General features: G+C 44.8%; 1 protein-coding gene across 1 annotated transcript; it reads left to right on the top strand.

The window, feature by feature from the left end:
* The first annotated feature begins 3,922 nt into the window (after positions 1 to 3,922).
* Positions 3,923 to 24,601, top strand: LOC116353313 (G-protein coupled receptor family C group 6 member A-like). Its single transcript, XM_031787602.1, has 8 exons — positions 3,923 to 4,242; positions 13,707 to 13,872; positions 13,992 to 14,114; positions 14,293 to 15,075; positions 21,826 to 22,038; positions 22,549 to 22,672; positions 22,904 to 23,208; positions 23,429 to 24,601. Exons 1-8 carry the CDS (start codon positions 4,046 to 4,048, stop codon positions 24,275 to 24,277), a joined length of 2,760 nt encoding a protein of 919 aa, XP_031643462.1. The 5' UTR covers positions 3,923 to 4,045; the 3' UTR covers positions 24,278 to 24,601.
* The last annotated feature ends 1,484 nt before the right edge of the window (positions 24,602 to 26,085 follow it).

Below are 26,085 nucleotides of genomic sequence, written 5' to 3'. Positions count from 1 at the left end.
GAGGCTCTGCATCTGTCCTCGTGCTCCTAGACCTTAGTGTTGCTTTTGATACCATCGCCACATTCTTTTGGAGAGATTGGAAACCCAAATTGGTCTACACGGACAAGTTCTGGCCTGGTTTAGATCTTATCTGTGGGAAAGATATCAGTTTGTCTCTGTGGATGGCTTGTCCTCTGACAAATCAACTGTACATTTCGGTGTTCCTCAAGGTTCCATCTTAGGACCACTATTGTTTTCATTATATATTTTACCTCTTGGGGATGTCATTCAGAAACACAATGTTAACAGTCACTGCTCTGCGGATGACACACAGCTGTACATTTCGATAACATGGTGAAGCCCCAAAATTGCCCTCCCTGGAAGCCTGTGTTTCAGACATAAGGAAGTGGATGGCTGCAAACATTCTACTTTATACTCGGACAAAACAGAGATGGTTGTTCTAGGTCCCAAGAAACAAAGAGATCTTCTCTTGAATCTGACAATTAATTTCGATGGATGTACAGTCATCTCAAATAAAACTGTGAAGGACCTCAGCGTTACTCTAGACCTTGATCTCTCTTTTGACGAACATGTGTGCCAGAGGAGAAGTCTACTGCTCTGCAGGATATTTCAAGGATGGGGTCCAACAACGCAGCAAGAGATGCAATCCGTGTGCGGGAGATCTTCACCTCCTACTTCTTTGAAGAGGGTGCTGTTCTGTTACAGGAATTAAATTCCTACATGTTTTAATACCCAATTAAAATGAATTTAAGAATTTGTAAGACTATTATTTGCATAAAATGGACAGAGACCAGTCTCAAAATCAATCTGCAGCGTTTATTCTCAAGAGTACTGAACATGATACAGTTTACATGACACAGGTTATAAATTGAAAATGACGTCATTAGTTTTCGTACTACCCCGTCTCATCTCCACTCCAGTACAATGGCTGTATAGTTCTCAAGCTTTCCCACATCGTCTCTCCCAACTTAGATAATTTATGACCCGAGCCAAGGTCTGCCTGTGTAGATAAGCATTCTAGCCAGTCTGACGATAAATTCATTCATTTCTACCAAGGAACAGACAGTCATTGTTCTACTTCTTGATTATAATTACACACATTATATTCAGTACTAGGATAAAAAGAAAATTCATACATATACAGTAACATAATAGTACTCTGATTAGTCAGTCCTGATTGAAATGTATACATAATTAGTCATTATTGATAAAAAATCCCTTAACATGTTCCCTGGCAACACCATAGACTACGCTATGCACAACCAAAGGCTTTTTTAAGAGGCATTCACATTGCAATAAGAGTATTCTTCCATTTACTTAGCTATGTCAACTGCAGGTACTCAATTCCCAGATTCTCTCCCTTTGATTTCTACTTCTCAGGTGAGGTTGCTGTTTAGGTAAGGGTGTGATGTCTGTACACAAACAACCTAGTCTATTTTAAATCACCCATATTGAAAAAATGTAGATCAATTAGACACCCTACAACACACACCTACACACTCATGTATCAATCTGATTGATGGATTGTGTTGTGCAGCAAGCAGGCTCGCGTGTATAAATATGGCTTTTTCCACCTTCAAAGAATAGGCAAGAGAGCCAACCATGGAGAATAGTAAGACACTTCATTATTTCTATAACTACACTATATTGTTTGTCCTCGTGTGTCCGTTCATGTTTTTCAGCATAAAGTACTCTGCAGCCACTTAGTGTGGTGTGGACACCAGGTGAGGCCACACACGCAGATTCCTGTTGAACACTGTCTCTTTAAATACCTTATTTCTCAATAACAGTCTCTCCTTCATGTCATCCCTTTCTCCTCTTCTCCCTAAATCCTTTCGGTTATATCAGCTGTGTCGGTGAACCCCTCCCGCATCTGAACTGGCTACATAGAGGGCACAGCATGATCAGAGGTGAGAGGTCACTTGGTCAGGTCAACAGGAAGTATTATTAAGGAAATGCTTTACATTGAAATACAGATCTTTTTCACTGCCTCCCACACCACCTTCGCGCCGCCCAAAGGTCCCCTGCCCTCTCCGCTTCTCACGCTTTCCTTCCATTGAAATGAATGCGAAGCTGTGTTTCACCCTGCGGCAACCTGTGCTAGTGTATCATGCCCGTCAGTAATGATATCATAATAACTCATGGTGAGATGAAGGAAAAAACTACAGAAGAACTCTGAGAGCCTGTGTTTTTATTCACCTGGAGATTGTTACAGACATACACTGCATCACACGACAGATGCTAGTTACTGAACCTAACCCGTCTGGTCCTGTACTGTGGCTGGCTGGCGGCGCTTCAATAAGGAGTACTTGCACAAGCAGGCCACTGAAACTTTGTCCCAATCCTACCGTAACATTGTCACAGATAATCGTAGACCTGGCTGAATGTTATACTGACTTACGCAGCAAGTTACATGCAGCGCTGTTGCTACACTATGTATCTACATTACTGCAGCCAGTTTCATGCAACTGGTGTCCTGAATGTTATTGTTGTTGTTTTTGTACTTGTTTACCCCTTTTTCTCCCCAATTTTGTGATATCGAATTGGTAGTTAGTCTTGTCCCATTGCTGCAACTCCCGTACGGATCGAACCCGGGTCTGTAGTGACACCTCTAGCAGCACGATGAAGTACCGTAGACCGCAGCACCACTCGGGAGGCCCCTGAATGTTAGTCTAACCTTAATATTGCAGCCAGGGCGAAGGAGTGGAGAGGAGAGGAGCAGATAATAATAATGACACTTTTTGACCATCTTTCTTTCAAATTAGCAGAAAGCCATTTGATCAGAATAATTAAGAATCTCCAGGTCAACCATAGACCATTTCTTTAACGTAAGAGAGACCCCAGAGAAAGAGATGTGCAGCTGCCTTCCAACATAATAATGTCACTGGAATACACATATCATCATTATCATCTTGACACAATGTACATCCTCCACTGACACAGTACAACTACATTGAGGGGACGAAGCTGTTAGCTGATGATTTTGATGAGATCTCACTACTACAGAAGGTGCAGGATATATTTCCATCCAAGCTGTGACCATGATAATTATGCTGTAGGTGACAGTATTGTGCTAGTTGAGTGCCTGGGTTTACATCAATAATGGCTGATCCCATGCTGTGACTCCACTCTCCCAGGGTTTCTTAGGGGGAGGGTGATATCCAAGAACCACATGTCCATTTCACCACACAATGAATAGGTTTCAGACGTGTGAAACAGGACAAATATAAGCACTCCTAATAGACCCTTGAATCGTTATTATTACATAGCCTGAATGAGGTTTATTGCTTACCATAGGAACAACATTTTAGCACCCTCTAGTAGTCTTCTTGGAAAAGCATGGTCAATGTACTCATTATAGTGTTTGCATTGTGATTGGATATGTAATTGGATATGATACATGACCTCATACATTCATTTTTAAACAAATAAATGTTTTCCACCATTTGTATTTGATTAATGTATTCTACTGTGGATTAACTAATAAAAAGGCAAATGGTTGGATATCTTGTGAAATCAATGCATTGATGATGAAGGAGTGGCTAACAGGAGACAGTCAATAAATTAATTTATCTCTGAAATGTCAAGGTTAAACATTGTGAGTCAATAAACACTTAAGTGTAATCCAAGTGTTAAACGACCCAAGTGTTTAAAAGACAACTTGGGTATCATGAAATCAGTTCTGTCTTCCATCTTGAACAAAAACATGTTTATATTGCAGATCAGTTGTGATGCATTTGTGTGACTGTCTGTCACCTTTAGCTGGAGCAAGTGAGTCAGTCAGTGTGGATGTCTGTCAGAGTGGGCTGGGCGGGAGGGGGCAGGGTTATGCAGACATTAGATGGGATTAGGAGGAAGCAACAGGTGTGTTTTTATTTATTATACTGACAGGTCACTGTGTCAGTCTGCTAGAGGAGAAAACAGAGTGAGAGAGAGAGAGAGAGAGAGAGAGAGAGGGAGTGTGAGGGAAGGTTAGAGGGAATGTGAGAGAAACGGCAAGGAGAGACACCAACATTGAGAATTGGACAGTACCAACAGAGAGGTGATGGAACCCATGGGTGATGTTCTCCACCTGTTAGTCATCCTGTCCTTGTTGGAGAAGGGCAATGCCAAAGTGGGACATTTCAAAACAGCAGGAGCCACAGCACCAGGAGATATCATCATTGGAGGGCTGTTTCCCATCCATGAGGGAGTAGAGGAATACCCCAACATCTCAGCACCCCATGAACCACATTGTGTCAGGTGAGTGTCAAGATAAGATAGGGTGAATCTGTATGTCTGTCTCTCTATCCCTCTCTCCCTCTGTAAAATGTCACATTAATATGCAATTATATCTCAAATAGAAGAGAATAGTACTTATTTAATTTTTTAAAATGTTCCATTTGTTTTAACGTCTGTGTTTGGCTAGTGAGGGGTCAGGGGTCAATCCAATACATCCTGACTGATGGCAGCCCATTCTTGCATAATCAATGCTTGGAGTTTGTCAGAATTTGTTGTTTTTTGTTTGTCCATCTGCCTCTTGAGGATTGACCACAAGTTCTCAATGGGATTAAGGTCTGGGGAGTTTCCTGACCATGGACCCAAGCCACTTAGTTATCACTTTTTTAAAGTTATTATTATTGTTATTTTTACATTTTACCCCTTTTTCTCCGCAATTCCGTGGTATCCAATTGTTTTAGTAGCTACTATTTTGTAGCCTTGTCTGCTTACTGCTTATTAACGTCATAGAGGATTTATTACAGGAAATCTGTCCCTTTAAATGACTGTATTTCTGGAGTCCATCAGTCTATAGCCAACAGAGAGTGATAATACCCTGCAAAGGAGAAGAGTGTAAGTCAATACCTTGGGCTGCATTGCTTACTTGACTTTTCACAAAGTGTTAAGGCGATTCGGACAAGTAATTAGTACATTGTGGAAGATTTTTTTATTTATTTTTTTATTTCACCTTTATTTAACCAGGTAGGCTAGTTGAGAACAAGTTCTCATTTGCAACTGCGACCTGGCCAAGATAAAGCATAGCAGTGTGAACAGACAACACAGAGTTACACATGGAGTAAACAATTAACAAGTCAATAACACAGTAGAAAAAAAAGGGGGAGTCTATATACAATGTGTGCAAAAGGCATGAGGAGGTAGGCGAATGATTACAATTTTGCAGATTAACACTGGAGTGATAAATGATCAGATGGTCATGTACAGGTACAGGTAGAGATATTGGTGTGCAAAAGAGCAGAAAAGTAAATAAATAAAAACAGTATGGGGATGAGGTAGGTGAAAATGGGTGGGCTATTTACCAATAGACTATGTACAGCTGCAGCGATCGGTTAGCTGCTCAGATAGCTGATGTTTGAAGTTGGTGAGGGAGATAAAAGTCTCCAACTTCAGCGATTTTTGCAATTCGTTCCAGTCACAGGCAGCAGAGTACTGGAACGAAAGGCGGCCAAATGAGGTGTTGGCTTTAGGGATGATCAGTGAGATACACCTGCTGGAGCGCGTGCTACGGATGGGTGTTGCCATCGTGACCAGTGAACTGAGATAAGGTGGAGCTTTACCTAGCATGGACTTGTAGATGACCTGGAGCCAGTGGGTCTGGCGACGAATATGTAGCGAGGGCCAGCCGACTAGAGCATACAAGTCGCAAACGGATGGCACTGTGATAGACTGCATCCAGTTTGCTGAGTAGAGTGTTGGAAGCCATTTTGTAGATGACATTGCCGAAGTCGAGGATCGGTAGGATAGTCAGTTTTACTAGGGTAAGCTTGGCGGCGTGAGTGAAGGAGGCTTTGTTGCGGAATAGAAAGCCGACTCTTGATTTGATTTTCGATTGGAGATGTTTGATATGAGTCTGGAAGGAGAGTTTGCAGTCTAGCCAGACACCTAGGTACTTATAGATGTCCACATATTCAAGGTCGGAACCATCCAGGGTGGTGATGCTGGTCGGGCATGCGGGTGCAGGCAGCGATCGGTTGAAAAGCATGCATTTGGTTTTACTAGCGTTTAAGAGCAGTTGGAGGCCACGGAATGAGCGTTGTATGGCATTGAAGCTCGTTTGGAGGTTAGATAGCACAGTGTCCAATGACGGGCCGAAAGTATATAGAATGGTGTCGTCTGCGTAGAGGTGGATCAGGGAATCGCCCGCAGCAAGAGCAAGATATAGAAAGCTCCAAATGTATTGAGACAGTGACAATTTTGTTGGTGTTTTGGCTCTGTACTCCAGCACTTTGGAATTGAAATTATACAATGACTATGGGGTTAAAGTGCAGACTGTCTGTGACGTGGTCAGGTTGGACCCAGGTGCAGAGAAGAGACCAGACGAGGAATCAGTGGCTAAGGATAAACATAATACTTCAGTGAGAAACGGTAGCTTCAGGATTACAGTACACTTGAAAAAACAACAAATGCTAAGTCTCAAAAACTCACTCAGGAAACAAAATACACACAGTAAATGTTATTTGTTGGTTAGCAGATGTTAATGCGAGTGTAGCGAAATGCTTGTGCTTAAAGGTCCGACAATGCAGTAATATCCAACGAGTAATCTAACCTAACAATTTCACAACAACTACCTTATACACACACAAGTGTAAAGGAATGAAGAATATGTACATAAAAATATATGAATGAGTGATGGTACAGAAGGGCATAGGCAAGATGCAGTAGATGGTATCGGGTACAGTATATACAGTGCCTTGCGAAAGTATTCGGCCCCCTTGAACTTTGCGACCTTTTGCCACATTTCAGGCTTCAAACATAAAGATATAAAACTGTATTTTTTTGTGAAGAATCAACAACAAGTGGGACACAATCATGAAGTGGAAAAAAAACAGAAAAATTGGGCGTGCAAAATTATTCAGCCCCCTTAAGTTAATACTTTGTAGCGCCATCTTTTGCTGCGATTACAGCTGTAAGTTGCTTGGGGTATGTCTCTATATGTTTTGCACATCGAGAGACTGAAATTTTTTCCCATTCCTCCTTGCAAAACAGCTCGAGCTCAGTGAGGTTGGATGGAGAGCATTTGTGAACAGCAGTTTTCAGTTCTTTCCACAGATTCTCGATTGGATTCAGGTCTGGACTTTGACTTGGCCATTCTAACACCTGGATATGTTTATTTTTGAACCATTCCATTGTAGATTTTGCTTTATGTTTTGGATCATTGTCTTGTTGGAAGACAAATCTCCGTCCCAGTCTCAGGTCTTTTGCAGACTCCATCAGGTTTTCTTCCAGAATGGTCCTGTATTTGGCTCCATCCATCTTCCCATCAATTTTAACCATCTTCCCTGTCCCTGCTGAAGAAAAGCAGGCCCAAACCATGATGCTGCCACCACCATGTTTGACAGTGGGGATGGTATGTTCCGGGTGATGAGCTGTGTTGCTTTTACGCCAAACATAACGTTTTACATTGTTGCCAAACAGTTCAATTTTGGTTTCATCTGACCAGAGCACCTTCTTCCACATGTTTGGTGTGTCTCCCAGGTGGCTTGTGGCAAACTTTAAACAACACTTTTTATGGATATCTTTAAGAAATGGCTTTCTTCTTGCCACTCTTCCATAAAGGCCAGATTTGTGCGATATACGACTGATTGTTGTCCTATGGACAGAGTCTCCCACCTCAGCTGTAGATCTCTGCAGTTCATCCAGAGTGATCATGGGCCTCATGGCTGCATCTCTGATCAGTCTTCTCCTTGTATGAGCTGAAAGTTTAGAGGGACGGCCAGGTCTTGGTAGATTTGCAGTGGTCTGATACTCCTTCCACTTCAATATTATCGCTTGCACAGTGCTCCTTGGGATGTTTAAAGCTTGGGAAATCTTTTTGCATCCAAATCCGGCTTTAAACTTCTTCACAACAGTATCTCGGACCTGCCTGGTGTGTTTCTTGTTCTTCATGATGCTCTCTGCGCTTTTAACGGACCTCTGTGACTATCACAGTGCAGGTGCATTTATACGGAGACTTGATTACACACAGGTAGATTGTATTTATCATCATTAGTCATTTAGGTCAACATTGGATCATTCAGAGATCCTCACTGAACTTCTGGAGAGAGTTTGCTGCACTGAAAGTAAAGGGGCTGAATAATTTTGCACGCCCAATTTTTCAGTTTTTGATTTGTTAAAAAAGTTTGAAATATCCAATAAATGTCGTTCCACTTCATGATTGTGTCCCACTTGTTGTTGATTCTTCACAAAAAAATACAGTTTTATATCTTTATGTTTGAAGCCTGAAATGTGGCAAAAGGTCGCAAAGTTCAAGGGGGCCGAATACTTTCGCAAGGCACTGTACATGTGAGATGAATAATGTAGGGTATGTAAACATATGAAGTGGCATTGTTTAAAGTGGCTAGTGATACATTTTTCATACATTTTTACATTATTAAAGTGGCTGGAGTTGAGTCGATATGTTGGCAGCAGCCACTCAATGTTAGTGGTGGCTGTTTAACAGTCTGATGGCCTTGAGATAGAAGCTGTTTTTCAGTCTCTCGGTCCCAGCTATGATGCACCTGTACTGACCTCACCTTCTGGATGATAGCGGGGTGAACAAGCAGTGGCTCGGGTGGTTGTTGTCCTTGATGATCTTTATGGAGTTCGGCAGTGTGTTATGCGCTTACTCCTCCCAGATGAGGAGCTTAATCCAGTTGCTGGCCTAGGTGGAGATGAAGCAGCGGAGGAACTTCTACAGCTCCTGGTTGGCCCACTCAGTTTGCCCATTCGACTGAGGGTGGAACCCCGAGGAGAGACTCACCGATGCCCCCAACAGGGAGCAGAAGGCCTTCCAATACAGTGCAATGAACTCAGGGCCCACGATCTGAGACAATGTCCTGAGGAAGTCCCTGTAGGTGAAAGACAATGGTAACCATGAGATCAGCGGTCTCCTTCGATGAAGGCAACTTGGGTGAGGCGATGAAATGGGCTGCCTTGGAGAACCGTTCGATGGCCACCAGGATAGTGGTAAGCCCTTGAGATGGCGGTAACCCTGTGATAAAGTCTACAGACAGATGAGACCAGGCCCGGCTGGGGATGAGCAGGAGTTGGAGCAACCCGGCCGGTCGCTGACGTGAAGACTTGCTTTGGGCGCAGATGGAACACGCCACAACAAATAATCTCACGTCTTCCATCATGTTGGGCCACCAGAATTTCCACCTCAGGAACTACAGTGTCCGATTAACCCCTGAATGCCTGGTTAATTTAGAGGAGTGTCCCCATTTTAGTTTTCGGCACCGGGCTGACCGCGGAATATAGTCTGTTAGTGGGTCCCCCACCGGGGTCAGGTTCTTGGGTCTGGGTTTGTCGGACCGTGGTCTCAATACTCCATATCTCAGGGGCCACAATGCGTGAGCTGGGGATGATGGGCTTGGGTTCCCTCTCCTCGTTAGAGACATCGTGTTGGCGTGACAGGGCATCTGCCTTCTGATTCCTGGATCCCAGGTGATAAGCTAGTGTGAAATCGAAGCTGTTAAAAAAAACAGAGCCCACCTAGCCTACATTGGAATCATGTGGTACCCCAAAAAGTGTTAAACAAATCAAAATATATTTTAGATTGGTAGCCAACCTTTGCCTTGAAAACAGCTTTGCACACTCTTGGCATTCTCTCAACCAGCTTCACCTGGAATGCTATTCCAACAGTCTTGAACAAGTTCCCACATATGCTGAGCACCTGTTGGCTGCTTTTCCTTCACTCAGTCCAACTCATCCCAAACCATCTCAATTGGGTTGAGGTCGGGTGATTGTGGAGGCCAGGTCATCTGATGCAGCACTCCATCACTCTCCTTCTTGGTCAAATAGCCCTTACACAGCCTGGAGGTGTGTTTGGTCATTGTCCTGTTGAAAAACAAATGATAGTCCCACCAAGCGCAAATCAGATGGGATGGCGTATTGCTGTAGAATGCTGTGGTAGCCATGCTGGTTAAGTGTGCCTTGAATTCCAAATAAATCACAGACAGTGTCACCAGCAAAGCACCCCTCACCATCACACCACCTCCTCCATGCTTCACGGTTAGAACCACAAATGCAGAGATCATCCGTTCACCTACTCTGCGTCTCACAAGGACATGGCGGTTGGAACCAAAAATCACAAATTTGGACTCACAATATGTTTCTCAACACTTCTACATTAATGTGGGTGCTACCATCATTTTTTAACCAGGCAAGTCAGTTAAGAACAAATTCTTATTTTCAATGACGGCCTGGGAACAGTGGGTTAACTGCCTGTTCAGGGGCAGAACGACAGATTTGTACCTTGTCAGCTCGGGGATTCGAACTTGCAACCGTTACTAGTCCAACGCTCTAACCACTAGGCTACCCTGCCGCCGCAGGATACTCCTGAATCAATTGTGAATAAGGATGAGTGAGAAAGTTACAAACGCACAAATCCCCCCCCAAAAAAATGTTTAACCTTCCCTGTTTTTGTAGTGGTTAGAATGTCTTTCTTGGGAGTATGATATTTGTGCGTCTGAAACTTTCTCAATCATCGTTATTCAAGAATAACTCAGGAAGATCCATCAGCATGGTAGCATCCACATTAATTCATGTAAAAGTGTTTAGAAACATTGTTATTTACAATAAAAGTGACACGGGGGTGTATGTATCATGATTTACGACTCATGGTGTAGTTGTAACAACATACAGGAACTCAAGTCCTTTTGTTCACCTGACCTATAATTCCTCACAATCAAATGCCGACCGTATTATCTCCCAAGAGAATTCTCCTCAGTTATTGTCACAGCCGTGTATATCCCCCCTCTTTCCGATACCACGACGGCCCTCAAGGAGCTTCACTGGACTTTATGCCAATTGGAAACCATATATCCTGAGGCCGCATTTATTGTAGCTGAGGGTTTTAACAAAGCAAATTTGAGAACAAGGCTACCTAAATGCTATCAATATATTGACTGCAGTACGGAGGCTGGCAAAACTCTGGATCACTGCTACTCTAACTTCCGCGATGCATACAATGCCCTGCCCCACCCTCCTTTTGGCAAATCTGACCCGACTCCATTTTGCTCCTCCCTTCCTATAGGCAGAAACTCAAACAGGATGTACCCGTGTTAAGAACTATTCAATGCTGACCAATCGGAACCCACACTTCAAGATTGTTTTGATCACGAGGACTGGGACATGTTCTGGGTAGCCTCAGATAATAATATCAACGTATACGCTGTAAGGTTTTACACCTGTTGTATTCAGCGCACGTGACAAATAACCTTTGATTTGATTTGTTCGATAATGTGCATATTTATATCCAAAAATCTCAATTTACATTGGCGCGTTACGTACAGTAATGTTTTGATTCCAAAACATCCAGTGATTTTGCAGAAATACTCATAATAAACATTGATAAAAGATACAACTGTTACTCACAGAATTAAAGATAGACTTCTCCTTAATGCAACCTCTGTGTCAGATTTTTAAAAACTCTACGGAAAAAGCATAATCTGTGAACGGTGCTCAGAACCCAAAACAGCCAGAGGAATATCCGCCATTTTGGAGTCAACAAAATTTGAAATAACACAATAAATATTCACTTACCTTTGATGATCTTCATCAGAAGGCACTCCCAGGAATCCCAGTTCGACAATAAATTACTGATTTGTTACATAAAGTTCCATAAAGTCCATAATTTATGTCATAATAGCAACTTGTTGTTAGCGTGTTCAGCCCAGTAATCCATCTTCATGAGGCGCAGGCAATTCGTCCAGACAAAAACTCGTGAACATGTCAAACGATGTATGGAATCAATCTTTAGGATGTTTTTAACATTAAACATCAATAATGTTCCAACCGGAGAATTCCTTTGTCTTCAGAAAAGCACTGGACCGAGAGGTAACTCTGTCAGGAGCGCGCATCATGAGACCAAGGCACTCTGCCAGACCACTGACTCAAAGAGGTCTCATGAGCCCCTCCTATATAGTATAATCCTCTTTCAAGTTTCTAAAGACGGTTGACATGTAGTGGAAGCCGTAGGAAGTGCAACTTTATCCATATCTCAATGTGTATTCGGTAGACCAAGCTTTGAAAAACTACAAACCTCAGATGTCCCACTTCCTGGTTGGATTTTTCTCTGGTTTTTGCCTGCCATATGGGTTCTGTTATACTCACAGACATCATTAAAACAGTTTTAGAAACTTCAGAGTGTTTTCTATCCAATACTAATAATAATATGCATATATTAGCATCTGGGACAGAGTAGGAGGCAGTTCACTCTGGGCACGCTACTCATCCAAAAGTGAAAATGCTTCCCCCTATTCCAAAAGGGATAAGGAAGTGCATAGGATATATTGTACCCACCATGACTATTAAAACCTACCCTAACCAGAAACCGTGGATAGATGGTGGCATTCGCGCAAAACTGAAAGCGTGATCCACCGCATTTAACCATGGAAAGGTGACTGGGATTATGGCCAAATACAAACAGTGTAGTTATTCCCTCCGCAAGGCAATCAAACAAGCGAAATGTCGTTATCGAGACAAAGTGGAGTCGCGATTCAACGGCTCAGACACGAGACATGTGGCAGGGTCTACAGACAATCACGGGCTACAAAAAGAAAACCAGCCACGTCACGGACACAACGTCTTGCTTACAGACAAACTAAACACCTTCTTTGCCCGCTTTGAGGATAATACGGTGCCACCGACGCGGCCCACTACCAAGGACTGTGGGCTCTCCTTCTCCGTGGCCGATGTGAGTAAGACATTTAAATGTGTTAACCCTCGGCTGCCGGCCCAGATGGTATCCCTAGCCGCGTCCTCAGAGCATGCGCAGACCAGCTGGCTGGTGTGTTTACGGACATGTTCAATCTCTTCCAATCCCAATCTGATGTCCCCACATGCCTCAAGATGGCCATCATTGCTCCTGTACCCAAGAAGGCAAAGGTAACAGAACTAAATAACTATCGCCCTGTAGCACTCACTTCTGTCATCATGAAGTGCTTTGAGAGGCTAGTCAAGGGTCATATCACCTTCACCTTACCTGTCACCCTAGACCCACCAGGAATATGGGAACAAATACTGAACTTTTGACCACTTTAATGCACATATACAGTGCCTTTGGAAAATATTCAAACCCCTTACATTAAAAATGTTCCTCAACCTGACAGAGGATCTGCAGAAAATAATGGAAGAAACTCCCCAAATACAGGTGTGCCAAGCTTGTAGCGTCATATCCAAGAAGACTCACTGCTGTAATCACTGGCAAAGGTGCTTCAACACAGTACTGAGTAAAGGGTCTGAATAATTATGTAAATGTGATATTTTATATATATATATACAGTGGGGAGAACAGGTATTTGATACACTGCCGATTTTGCAAAATGCAAATTAATTACTTAAAAATCATAATGTGATTTTCAGGATTTTTTTTTTTAGATTCCTTCTCTCACAGTTGACGTGTACCTATGATAAAAAATTACAGACCTCTACATGCTTTGTAAGTAGGAAAACCTGCAAAATCGGCAGTGTATCAAATACTTACTTTTAGAATAAGGATGTAAAATAACAAAATGTGGAAAAATTCAAGTGGTCTGAATACTTTTCGAATCCTCTCTCTCACTCTGTGTGTGTGTGTGTGTGTGTGTGGTGTGTGATTCTGTCTGCATGTATGACTAAGTGTTCGTGAGAGAGAGTTGATTTGCACTGACAGGTTAACCACTGACAGTCTGATGATCCAACTATGCTTTATGTACACACACGCACACACACACACACACACACAAACACAGGTTCAACATGGTCGGGTTCACCCAGGCATTGGCTATGATCCACGCTGTAGAGTCGGCAAACAGATCCCCTGTCCTGACTACACTAGGGATCTCTCTGGGGTACCGTATCCACGACTCCTGCTCTGATGTCACCACCGCTCTGAGGGCCTCAGCTGACTTCACACAGGTAAAGGCTCTTCAGCCAAAACGTTGGTCAGATTAATCCACAGCAAGAATAAACTATTTGTATAGTTTCTTCCATTAGTCAGCACCTCACAAAGGTTGTACATTTTTTACTTCACACAGGAGCCAAACACAGGAGCCAACACCTCCACCTGTTCCCCACCCATCATGGCCGTCATTGGGGCCTCTTCCTCTGAGATTTCCATCGCTGTTGCCCGGCAACTCAACCTGGAGCTCATTCCTCAGGCAAGCAGTCCAATCCCACCCACAAAGTGACGATTGATGTAACTAAAGGGTTGATAAAACAATAAATAACTAAGTTGTGTTGAATAAATTAAATAGACAGCAATGATGATACAGATGAAGGACAAAATCACTTCAACATTGGACAACCAGAAATAATTCTCTCTTCGAATCATCACAGATCAGTTACGCCTCCACTGCCATCATCCTGAGTGACAAGATCCGTTTCCCTGCATTCCTGAGGACCGTACCTAGCGACCTGTACCAGACACGGGCCATGGTCCAGTTGCTTAGCGACAGCAAATGGACCTGGGTCGGCGTGGTCACAACGGATGGAGACTACGGCCGCTCTGCCCTGGACAGCTTCGTCTCCCAGGCAACCGCCTCAGGGATTTGTGTGGCCTTCAAAGAGATCCTCCCTAACTCGCTAACCAGTCCTGACGGCGAATCAGCATTCAGACAAGCCGCCGCCACCCTCCTCGGGAACCCCAATGTCAAGGTGGTGGTATCGTTCGCCAGGCCTATTCACATGATGTACCTGTACCAGGAGTTGAGGGTTTGGGGGTCGCTTCTGGGGGAGAAGGTGTGGGTGGCCAGTGATAGCTGGTCCTCGTCCAAAGAGGTCCTGGGAGAGATGGACCTCCTAGATATCGGCCATGTGGTGGGCTTCTCCTTCAAAAGAGGGAACCTTGCTCCTTTCCATCGCTACCTGATGAATCTGATTAACATCAATGATGTCATAGGAAACAATTCCTTCCTAAAGGAGTTCTACTCACTGCTAAACGAGTCGGGAGATCCCGGGTTTGGGTCCTCCTTCACAGTCCCAGCAGAGATCCTGCTAAACAACAGCGATGCAAAAGTGGTCTTCAGTGTGGAGATGGCTGTCAGTGCCATCGCCCATGCAGTGGCTGATATCTGCAGCAAAAAGGACTGCAAGACACCAGGCACGGTCCAACCCTGGGAGGTAGCTACTGCACAACTCCTCATGTCTACAGCACATCAGACTGTACTTATATATTGTATTTCATGTAATATATCTCATATACACTGAATATACCAAATATGAGTAACACCTTACTGATATGTAGCTGCACCCCTGAATTTTCCCTCAGAACAGCTTCAATTTGTCGGGCATGGACTCTACAAGGTATCGAAAGTGGTCTACAGGGAAGCTAGCCCATGTTGACTCCAATGCATCACACAGTTGTGTCAAGTTGGCCGGATGTCCTTTTTGTAGTGGACCATTCTTGATACACACAGGAAACTGTTGAGCGTGAAAACCCCAGCCAGCGATGCAGTTCTTGACACCTGGCACATACAGTTGAAGTCGGAAGTTTACATACACCTTAGCCAAATACATTTAAACTCAGTTTCTCACAAATGCAGCCATTTAATCCTAGTAAAAAATCCCTGTCTTAGGTCAGTTAGATCACCACTTTATTTTAGGAATGTCAGAAATAATAGTAGAGAGAACGATACATTTCAGCTTTTATTTTTTTCATCACATTCCCAGTGGGTCAGAAGTTTACATACACTCAATTAGTATTTGGTAGCATTGCCTTTAAATTGTTTAACTTGGGTCAAACGTTTCGGGTAGCCTTCATACAAGACTCCCACAATAAGTTGGGGGAATTTTGGCCCATTCCTCCTGACAGAGCTGGTATAACTGAGTCAGGTTTGTAGGCCTCCTTGCTCACACAAGCTTTTTCAGGTCTGCCCACACATTTTCTATGGGATTGAGTTCAGGGCTTTGTGATTGCCACTCCAATACCTTGACTTTGTTGTCCTTAAGCCATTTTGTCACAACTTTGGAAGTATGCTTGTGGTCATTGTCCATTTGGAAGACCCATTTGCGACCAAGATTTAACTGACTGATGTCTTGAGATGTTGCTTCAATATATCACATAATGTTACTCCCTCATGATGCCATCTATTTTGTGAAGTGCACCAGTCCCTCCTGCAGCAAAGCACCCCCACAATATGATACTGCCACCGCCGTGTTTCATGGTTGGGATGGTGAACTTCAGCTTGCAAGCCTCCCACTTTTTCCTCCAAACATAACATTGGTTATTATGGCCAAACAGTCAGACCAGAGCACATTTCTCCAAAAGTACGATCTTTGTCCCCATGTGCAGTTGCAAACCGTAGTCTAGCTTTTTTGTGGCGGTTTTGGAGCAGTGGCATCTTTATGTTGATATAGGACTCGTTTTACTGTGGATATAGATACTTTGGTACCTACAGTGCCTTGTGAAAGTATTCGTCCCCCTTGAACTTTGCGACCTTTTGCCACATTTCAGGCTTCAAACATAAAGATATAAAACTGTATTTTTTTGAGAAGAATCAACAACAAGTGGGACACAATCATGAAGTGGAACGACATTTATTGGATATTTCAAACTTTTTTAACAAATCAAAAACAGAAAAATTGGGCGTGCAAAATTATTCAGCCCCCTTGCTGCGATTACAGCTGTAAGTCGCTTGGGGTATGTCTCTATCAGTTTTGCACATCGAGAGACTGACATTTTTTCCCATTCCTCCTTGCAAAACAGCTCGAGCTCACTGAGGTTGGATGGAGAGCATTTGTGAACAGCAGTTTTCAGTTCTTTCCACAGATTCTGGATTGGATTCAGGTCTGGACTTTGACTTGGCCATTCTAACACCTGGATATGTTTATTTTTTAACCATTCCATTGTAGATTTTGCTTTATGTTTTGGATCATTGTCTTGTTGGAAGACAAATCTCCGTCCCAGTCTCAGGTCTTTTGCAGACTCCATCAGGTTTTCTTCCAGAATGGTCCTGTATTTGGCTCCATCCATCTTCCCATCAATTTTAACCATCTTCCCTGTCCCTGCTGAAGAAAAGCAGGCCCAAACCATGATGCTGCCACCACCATGTTTGACAGTGGGGATGGTGTGTTCCGGGTGATGAGCTGTGTTGCTTTTACGCCAAACATAACGTTTTGCATTGTTGCCAAACAGTTCCATTTTGGTTTCATCTGACCAGAGCACCTTCTTCCACATGTTTGGTGTGTCTCCCAGGTGGCTTGTGGCAGACTTTAAACAACACTTTTTATGGATATCTTTAAGAAATGGCTTTCTTCTTGCCACTCTTCCATAAAGGCCAGATTTGTGCAATATACGACTGATTGTTGTCCTATGGACAGAGTCTCCCACCTCAGCTGTAGATCTCTGCAGTTCATCCAGAGTGATCATGGGCCTCTTGGCTGCATCTCTGATCAGTCTTCTCCTTGTATGAGCTGAAAGTTTAGAGGGACGGCCAGGTCTTGGTAGATTTGCAGTGGTCTGATACTCCTTCCATTTCAATATTATCGCTTGCACAGTGCTCCTTGGGATGTTTAAAGCTTGGGAAATCTTTTTGCATCCAAATCCGGCTTTAAACTTCTTCACAACAGTATCTCGGACCTGCCTGGTGTGTTACTTGTTCTTCATGATGCTCTCTGCGCTTTTAACGGACCTCTGTGACTATCACAGTGCAGGTGCATTTATACGGAGACTTGATTACACACAGGTGGATTGTATTTATCATCATTAGTCATTTAGGTCAACATTGGATCATTCAGAGATCCTCACTGAACTTCTGGAGAGAGTTTGCTGCACTGAAAGTAAAGGGGCTGAATAATTTTGCACGCCCAATTTTTAAGTTTTTGATTTGTTAAATTTTTTTGAAATATCCAATAAATGTCGTTCCACTTCATGATTGTGTCCCACTTGTTGTTGATTCTTCACAAAAAAATACAGTTTTATATCTTTATGTTTGAAGCCTGAAATGTGGCAAAAGGTCGCAAAGTTCAAGGGGGCCGAATACTTTCGCAAGGCACTGTATATCCTCCAGCATCTCCACAAGGTCCTTTGCTGTTGTTCTAGGATTGATTTTCACTTTTCGCACCAAAATACGTTCATCTCTAGGAGACAGAACATGTCTCCTTCATGAGCGGTATGACGGCTGCGTGGTCCCATGGTGTTTATACTTGCGTACTGTTTGTACAGATGAACGTGGTGCCTTTAGGCGTTTGGAAATTGCTCCCGAGGATGAACCAGACTTGTGGAGGTCTACAAAAAAAAGGTCTTGGCTGATTTCTTTTGATTTTCCCATGAAGTCAAGCAAAGAGGCACTGAGTTTGAAGGTAGGCCTTCATACATACACAGGTACACCTCCAATTGACTCAAATGATGTTCATTAGCCTATCAGAAGCTTCTAAAGCCATGACATCACTTTCTGGAATTTTCCAAGCTGTTTAAAGGCACAGTCACAGGGGGGGCTCAGGGAGAGTGTGGCAGAGTCAGGAGTCAGACCTGAGCCAACTCTCCCTGTTTATCGTGAGGAGCCAAGGAGGAGACCAGAACCAGAGCCAGTGTTGGAGGTGAGCGAAGCAGAGACTGTGAAGAAATTGGAGGACAGAGAAATGAGCTGTGTTGGTGCTTTTTGCATGGAATTCGCCCGACGGAACGTGTCGGGGATTTGATGGCACCTGGGTTAGCGCTCCATACTCGTCCTGAGGTGCGTGTTAGTCGGCTGGTGAAGTTGGTGCCAGCCTCACGCACCAGGCCTCCTGTGCACATCCCTAGCCTTGCACGTCCTGTGCCAGCAATGCTCTCAAGATCTCCAGTACGCCTTCACGGTCTAGCCCATCCTGTGCCACCTCCACACTCCAGCCCTCCGGTAGCAGCTCCCCGCACCAGGCTTCCTGTGCGTGTTCTCGGTTCAGTACCACCAGTACCAGAACCACGCATCAGGCCTACAGTGCGCCTCGCCTCTCCAGCGCTGCCGGAGCCTCTCTCCTCTCCTGCGCTGCCGGAGTCTCCCGCCTGTTCAGCGCTGCCAGAGCCTTCCTCCTCTACAGCGCTGCTGGATTCTCCCGCCTGTTTAGTGCAGCCAGAGCCTTTCTCCTCTCCTGCGCTGCTGGAGTCTCCCGCCTGTTCAGCGCAGCCAGAGCCTTTCTCCTCTACTGCGCTGCCGGAGTCTCCCGCCTGTTCAGCGCTGCCAGAGCCTTCCTCCTCTACAGTGCTGCTGGAGTCTCCTGCCTGTTCAGCGCAGCCAGAGCTGCCAGCCTGCATGGAGCAGCCAGAGCTGTCAGTCTGCATGGAGCAGCCAGAGATGTCAGTCTGCATGGAGCAGCCAGTGCTGCCAGTCTGCATGGAGCAGCCAGTCTGCAAGAAGCCGCCAGAGCTGTCAGTCTACATGGAGCAGCCAGAGCTGTCAGTCTGCAAGGAGCTGTCAGTCTGCATGGAGAAGCCAGAGCTGCCAGTGTGCAAGGAGCTGTCAGTCTGCAAGAACCTGCCAGAGCTGTCAGTCTACATGGAGCAGCCAGAGCTGTCAGTCTGCATGGAGCAGCCAGAGCTGTCAGTCTGCATGGAGCTGCCAGTCTGTAAGGAGCTGCCAGTCTGCAAGGAGCTGTCAGTTTGCATGGAGCAGCAGAGCTGCCAGTGTGCAAGGAGCTGCCAGTCTGCAAGAAGCCGCCAGAGCTGTCAGTCTACATGGAGCAGCCAGAGCTGTCAGTCTGCAAGGAGCTGTCAGTCTGCATGGAGCAGCCAGAGCTGCCAGTGTGCAAGGAGCTGTCAGTCTGCAAGAACCTGCCAGAGCTGTCAGTCTACATGGAGCAGCCAGAGCTGTCAGTCTGCATGGAGCAGCCAGAGATGTCAGTCTGCATGGAGCTGCCAGTCTGTAAGGAGCTGCCAGTCTGCAAGGAGCTGCCAGTCTGCAAGGAGCTGCCAGTCGGTAAGGAGCTGTCAGTCTGCACGGAGCTGTCAGTCTGCACGGAGCTGCCAGTCTGCAAGGAGCTGCCAGTCTGTAAGGAGCTGCCAGTCTGCAAGGAGCTGCCAGTCTGCACGGAGCCGCCAGAGCTGCCAGTCTGTAAGAAGCCGCCAGAGCTGTCAGCCTACATGGAGCAGCCAGAGCCGCCAGTCAGCATGGAGCAGCCAGAGCCGCCAGTCAGCATGGAGCAGCCAGTCAGCCAGACTCTTCCAGATCTGCCAGTCAGCCAGACTCTTCCAGATCTGCCAGTCAGCCAGACTCTTCCAGATCTGCCAGTCAGCCAGACTCTTCCAGATCTGCCAGTCAACCAGACTCTTCCAGATCTGCCAGTCAACCAGACTCTTCCAGATCTGCCAGTCAACCAGACTCTTCCAGATCTGCCAGTCAACCAGACTCTTCCAGATCCGCCAGTCAGCCAGGATCTGCCAGAACTGCCAGTCGGCCAGGATCCGCCAGTCGGCCAGGATCCTCCAGTCGGCCAGGATCCGCCAGTCGGCCAGGATCCGCCAGTCGGCCAGGATCCGCCAATCAGCCAGGATCCGCCAGATCTGCCAGTCAGCCAGGATCTGCCAGTCAGCCAGGATCTGCTGAAACCACCAGCCAGCCAGGATCTGGTAGATCTACCTACCTGCCTGAGCTTCCTCTCACTCCCGAGCTTCCTCTCACTCCCGAGCTTCCTCTCACTCCCGAGCTTCCTCTCACTCCCGAGCTTCCTCTCACTCCCGAGCTTCCCCTCAGTCCCGAGCTGTCCATCAGTCCCGATCTGCTCCTCAGTCCAGTGGGGTTCTGGGTGAGGACTACTAGGCCATGGTCGGCGGCGAGGGTGGACTATCCAGGGACGCGAGGAGAGGGGACTAAGACATTGACTGAGTGGGTTCCACGTCCCGCGCCGGAGCCGCCACCATGGACAGACGCCCACCCGGACCCTCCCTATTGTTTTGAGGGGCGTTCGGGTGTCCGCACCTTAGGGGGGGGGGGGTTCTGTCACGCCCTGGTCTAAGTATTTTGTGTTTTTCTTCATGTATTGGGTCAGGCCAGGGTGTGGCATGGGGTTTTTGTATTGTGGTGTGTTTTGTCTTGGGGTTTTGGTGTGTATGTATTGGGATTGTAGCTAGTGGGGTTATCTAGCAAAGTCTATGGCTGTCTGGAGTGGTTCTCAATCAGAGGCAGGTGTTTATCGTTGTCTCTGATTGGGAACCATATTTAGGCAGCCATATTCTTTGAGTTTGTCGTGGGTGATTGTCCTTAGTGTCCTGATGTCCTTGTTCTGTGTTAGTTTACACAAGTATAGGCTGTTTCGGTTTTCGTTTCGTTATTTACATTCTTTGTTTTGTAGTGTTTGTGTTACTTCGTGTTTACGTTATTCATTAAACATGGATCGCAATCTACACGCTGCATTTTGGTCCGACTCTCCTTCACAACTAGAAAGCCGTAGCAGTATGTTAACTTCTGACCCACTGAAATTCTGATACAGTGAAATAATCTGTCTGTAAACTATTTCTGTCTGTGAAAAATAACTTGTGTCATGCACAAAGTAGATGTCCTAACCGAATTGCCAAAACTATAGTTTGTTAAAAAAAACTAGAAATTTGTGGAGTGGTTGAAAAACGAGTTTCACTGACTCCAACCTAAGTGTATGTAAACTTCCGACTTCAACTGTACTATCATATCCCGTTCAAAGGCACTTAATGGTACACATACACAATAAAATAAAATAAACTTCTTTAACCTGTCCCCTCCCCTTGATCTACACTGATTGAAGTGGATTTAACAAGTGACATGAATAAGGGATCACAGCTTTTGTCTGGATTCACCTGGTCAGTCTATATCATGGAAAGAGCAGGTGTTCATAATGTTTTGTATACACAGTGTACTTTTGATATAGCTTGGGTCTATGGTATGTGTTCTTATATTTGAAAATATTTTTGCATGTTTTTTTCAGGTGCTTGAAACCCTGAGGGGCAGTCGCTTTGAGCTGGAGAGGAAAAGCTACAGTTTTGACCAGAAAGGAGACATCAACCTGGGCTATGATGTAACCTTGTGGAGGTCTGTGAGAGGGGTCATCAACATCCATGACGTTGTAGCTGTGTACCATCCAATCAACAATAGCTTCAGCTATACCAGTGGAAACACCAACAATCTCACTGACCTGAGGGTAAGGGTAAGGGTTAGGTTGAGGGTTCGGGTTCGGGTTCGTTTTAAGGTTAGGTCTCAATCTCTTTTAGTCTGTTTGCTAGGCTGCCACACAAAGGTTCAAGTACACATCCATATTAACCTGTTATTCCCATTTGACATACAGAGAGAAAAACACAAACAGGTCGGAATGTCAAAAAATATACTTCTTCTTCCTCAAAGTGACGAAAGAAAACTAAAGATGGAAATTCAATAACTCCTAATCAGTGAAACAATGGGCATTGTTTGAATGTGAAAACCACATACCTTGGCACATACTGGGAGCACCTGTCTGTTATCACACATTCCTGTGAGATCTCAGTTTGAATACACTTGGCATATTGAACATGGTTTTAAATCGAGAGATAGTTTAAACTGTGCCCAGGAAACTGGCCTTACATGTAAAGGCTTATTTGAATACTACTATTAATAGAATTAAGTCACAGTTTTCTTGGGTCAGCCATTTAAATTAGGTCATTGTGTCCCGGTGCAGGATGTGGTGTCTGTTTGCTCGCCTAGCTGTGAACCTGGGAAGTTCAAGAAGTTTGCTCAGGGTCAGCACACCTGCTGCTATGAATGCATCAACTGCACTGAGAACCACTACTCCAACAACACTGGTTAGTTCTCCTGTCCTGTCTCTCTATACACACCAGTGTACTCTATCTCTCCTCAGTAAACAGGTGTTGCCCTGTTGTTCACACAATCTTCCTCCATGTCTTCAATATGTTCCCTAAGAATTCCCAACACTGTTCTTATCCAAAACAGTTAGTACTAGGCAACAGCACACATATTTCTAAATGCTAGACAGTTGTTCAAGTACTATCCTACCTTACAACCCTTCTCTCTAGACATGCACCAGTGTCTCTCTTGTGATACAAAGAGAGAGTGGTCCCTGGAAGGGAGCTCTGGGTGTACCCATAAGACCCTGGAGTTCTTCTCCTGGCAGGATGGCTTTGCGGTGGCGCTGCTGACACTGGCGGCCCTGGGCATCGTCCTGGTTCTCCTGGTGGGGGCTCTCTTCCTACACCACCACCAGACCCCCGTTGTGAGGGCTGCCGGGGGGCCTCTCTCCCAGATCATCCTGCTCTCTCTAGTGGGAAGTTTTGTTAGTGCTGTGTTCTTTGTAGGTCATCCCAGCAGCCTACAGTGTAAGGTATGTACGGTACACACAGTTTGGGAAACACTGCTATAATGTACTGTCTGAATGTATCAGTGTTATTTTGTGAATTCATGGTTTATTGTGTGTGTATTGTTCTGAACCTTTTGTTACTTTGTGGTAAGGAATTTAGTTTGTAAACAGAAAGAAAATCTAAATACAAAGAGATAATACATTTCTGTCTCAATGTCTTATATCTTCTCATCTCGTCATCAAGGTGCGTCAGGTGCTGTTTGGCCTCAGCTTCACCCTGTGTGTTTCCTGCATCTTGGTCAAGTCCCTGAAGATCCTGCTGGCCTTCCAGCTCAACCCTGACCGGAAGGATGTTCTCCGCCGCCTCTACCAACCCTATGCCATCATCTGTCTTTCCGTGGCCCTACAGGTCCTCACCTGCACCCTGTGGCTGGTCCTGCAGAGCCCCCGGGAGAAGGCCACGGTCTTCACCACCACTGTGTTGGCCGAGTGTGACGAAGGCTCCCAAGTGGCGTTTGGTGTGATGCTGTGCTACATCGCTGTCCTGGCGCTCGTATGTTTTGCCTGCGCGTTTAAAGGCCGAAAGCTGCCACAGAAGTACAACGAGGCCAGGTTCATCACCTTCAGCATGCTCCTCTACCTGATGTCCTGGCTGATATTTGTGCCCGTCTATGTGACCACCTCTGGGAAGTACCTGCCAGCAGTGGAGATGGTGGTCATCCTCATCTCCAACTATGGCATCCTCAGCTGTCATTTCTTCCCCAAGTGCTACGTCATCCTCTTCAAGAAGGAGCACAACACCAAGAGTGCCTTCATGAAGAACATCTATGAGTATTCCAGAAAGGGCATTACTGTCTCTAGCTCTGTCTCTGAGATTTCAGTCTCTCAGACAGAAGGGTATCGCATCAGTTCACCTTCCTTCTTCATGTCTCCTCCACCAATCGAACCCACAGCACCTCAGAATTGCTGGTCCGTTGACCAGAACATTCAGAGCATTGACACTGCAACCCATTGCACCGTCGTAGACAATGGAGTGTTTGTCACAGGTCAGCTGACTCGACCACACCGTCTGAGGAGAAGCATGAGCCTATGAGTGGAGTGGACCAGTGTCTGGAACTTTTACATCTTACAGTACATCACACAGTGTGTCTCTGATCCTATCTTTGGTTTGACTGTTCCCATTTTGCTTAGTCTACTGGCATGTTTTTTGCCCAAATGGGTTGTTGACTTTTACATTCAAGGCAATTTAGGTAACACTTTATTTGACACTGATATAGACATGATAAACAGGTATAAATTCTGTCATACAGTGTCATGTTTATCCAGGGGTGCAACTCTGGTTTTAGAAATGGTGGGGACATAATTTACACTTCCGTAAGGACATCAAAATTATGAAATAACACATGGAATCATGTAGTAACCCAAAAAGTGTCAAACAAATCAAAATATATTTTATATTTGAGATTCTTCAAATAGCCACCCTTTTCATTGATGACAGCTTTGCACACTCTTGGCATTCTCCCAACCAGCTTCATGAGGTAGTCACCCGGAATGCAATTCAATTAACAGGTGTGCTTTCTTAAAAGTTCATTTGTGGAATTTCTTTCCTTCTTAATTAATGCGTTTGAGCCAATCAGTTGTGTTGTGACAAGGCAAGTTGGGTATACAGAAGATACCCTATTTGGTAAAATACCAAGTCCATATTATGGCAAGAACAGCTTAAATAAGCAAAGAGAAACAACAGTCCATCATTACATTAAGACATGAAAGTCAGTCAATATGGAACATTTGAAGAGCTTTGAAAGTTTCTTCAAGTACAGTCGCAAAAACTATCAAGCAATATGATGAATCTGGCTCTCATGAGGACTGCCACAGGAATGGAAGACCCAGAGTTACCTCTGCTGCACACGATAAGTTCATTAGAGTTACCAGCCTCAGAAATTGCTTCACACAGTTCAAGTAACAGACACATCTCAACATCAACTGTTAAGTGGAGACTGTGTGAATCAGGGCTTCATGGTCGAATTGGTGCAAAGAAACCACTACCAAAGGACACCAATAAGAAGAATAGACTTGCATGGGCCAAGAAACACATGCAACAGACATTACCGGTGGAAATTTGTTCTTTGGTCTGGAGTACAAATCTGACATTTTTGGTTCCAACCGCCGTGTCTTTGTGAGACGCGTGTGGGTGAACAGATGATCTCTGCATGTGTTTTCCCACCTTAAAGCATGGAGGAGGAGGTGTTATGGTGTGGGGCTGCTTTGCTGGTGACATTGTCTGTGATTTATTTAGAATTCAAGGCACACTTACCAGCAGGGCTACCACAGCATTCTGCAGTCCCACCTGGGATGGGCTTAGTGGGACTATAATTTGTTTTTCAACAGGACAATGACCCAACACACCTACAGGATGTGTAAGGGCTATTTGACCAAGAAGGAGAGTGATGGAGTGCTGCATCAGATGACCTGGCCTCCACAATCCACGACTTTAACCAAACTGAGATGGTTTGGGATGGAAAAGCAGCCAATGTGGGAACTCCTTCAAGACTGTTGAAAAAACATTCCATGTGATTCTGGTTGAGGGAATACCAAGCGTGTACATAGCTGTCATCAAGGCAAAGGTTGGCTATTTGAATAATCTCAAATATACAATATATTTTGATTTGTTTAAGACTTTTTGGGTTACTACCTGATTCCATATGTGTTATTTCATAGTTATGATGTCTTCACTATTATTATACAATGTAGAAAATAGTCAAATAAAGAAAAACCCTTGAATGAGTAGGTGTTCTACAAACTTTTGATGGGTATTGTATTCCTGTCTGTGCTAGAAAAACAGTCCTGTAGCTTAGCGTCTGCGTCATCTGACGACTACCGTATTGAGTGAGTCACTGGTAC

Source organism: Oncorhynchus kisutch, linkage group LG2 (assembly GCF_002021735.2).
Source record: "Oncorhynchus kisutch isolate 150728-3 linkage group LG2, Okis_V2, whole genome shotgun sequence".
Taxonomy (NCBI): Eukaryota; Metazoa; Chordata; class Actinopteri; order Salmoniformes; family Salmonidae; genus Oncorhynchus; species Oncorhynchus kisutch.
The sequence above is the reverse complement of the archived record's forward strand: the minus strand, read 5'-3'. Positions and strand labels throughout refer to the sequence as shown.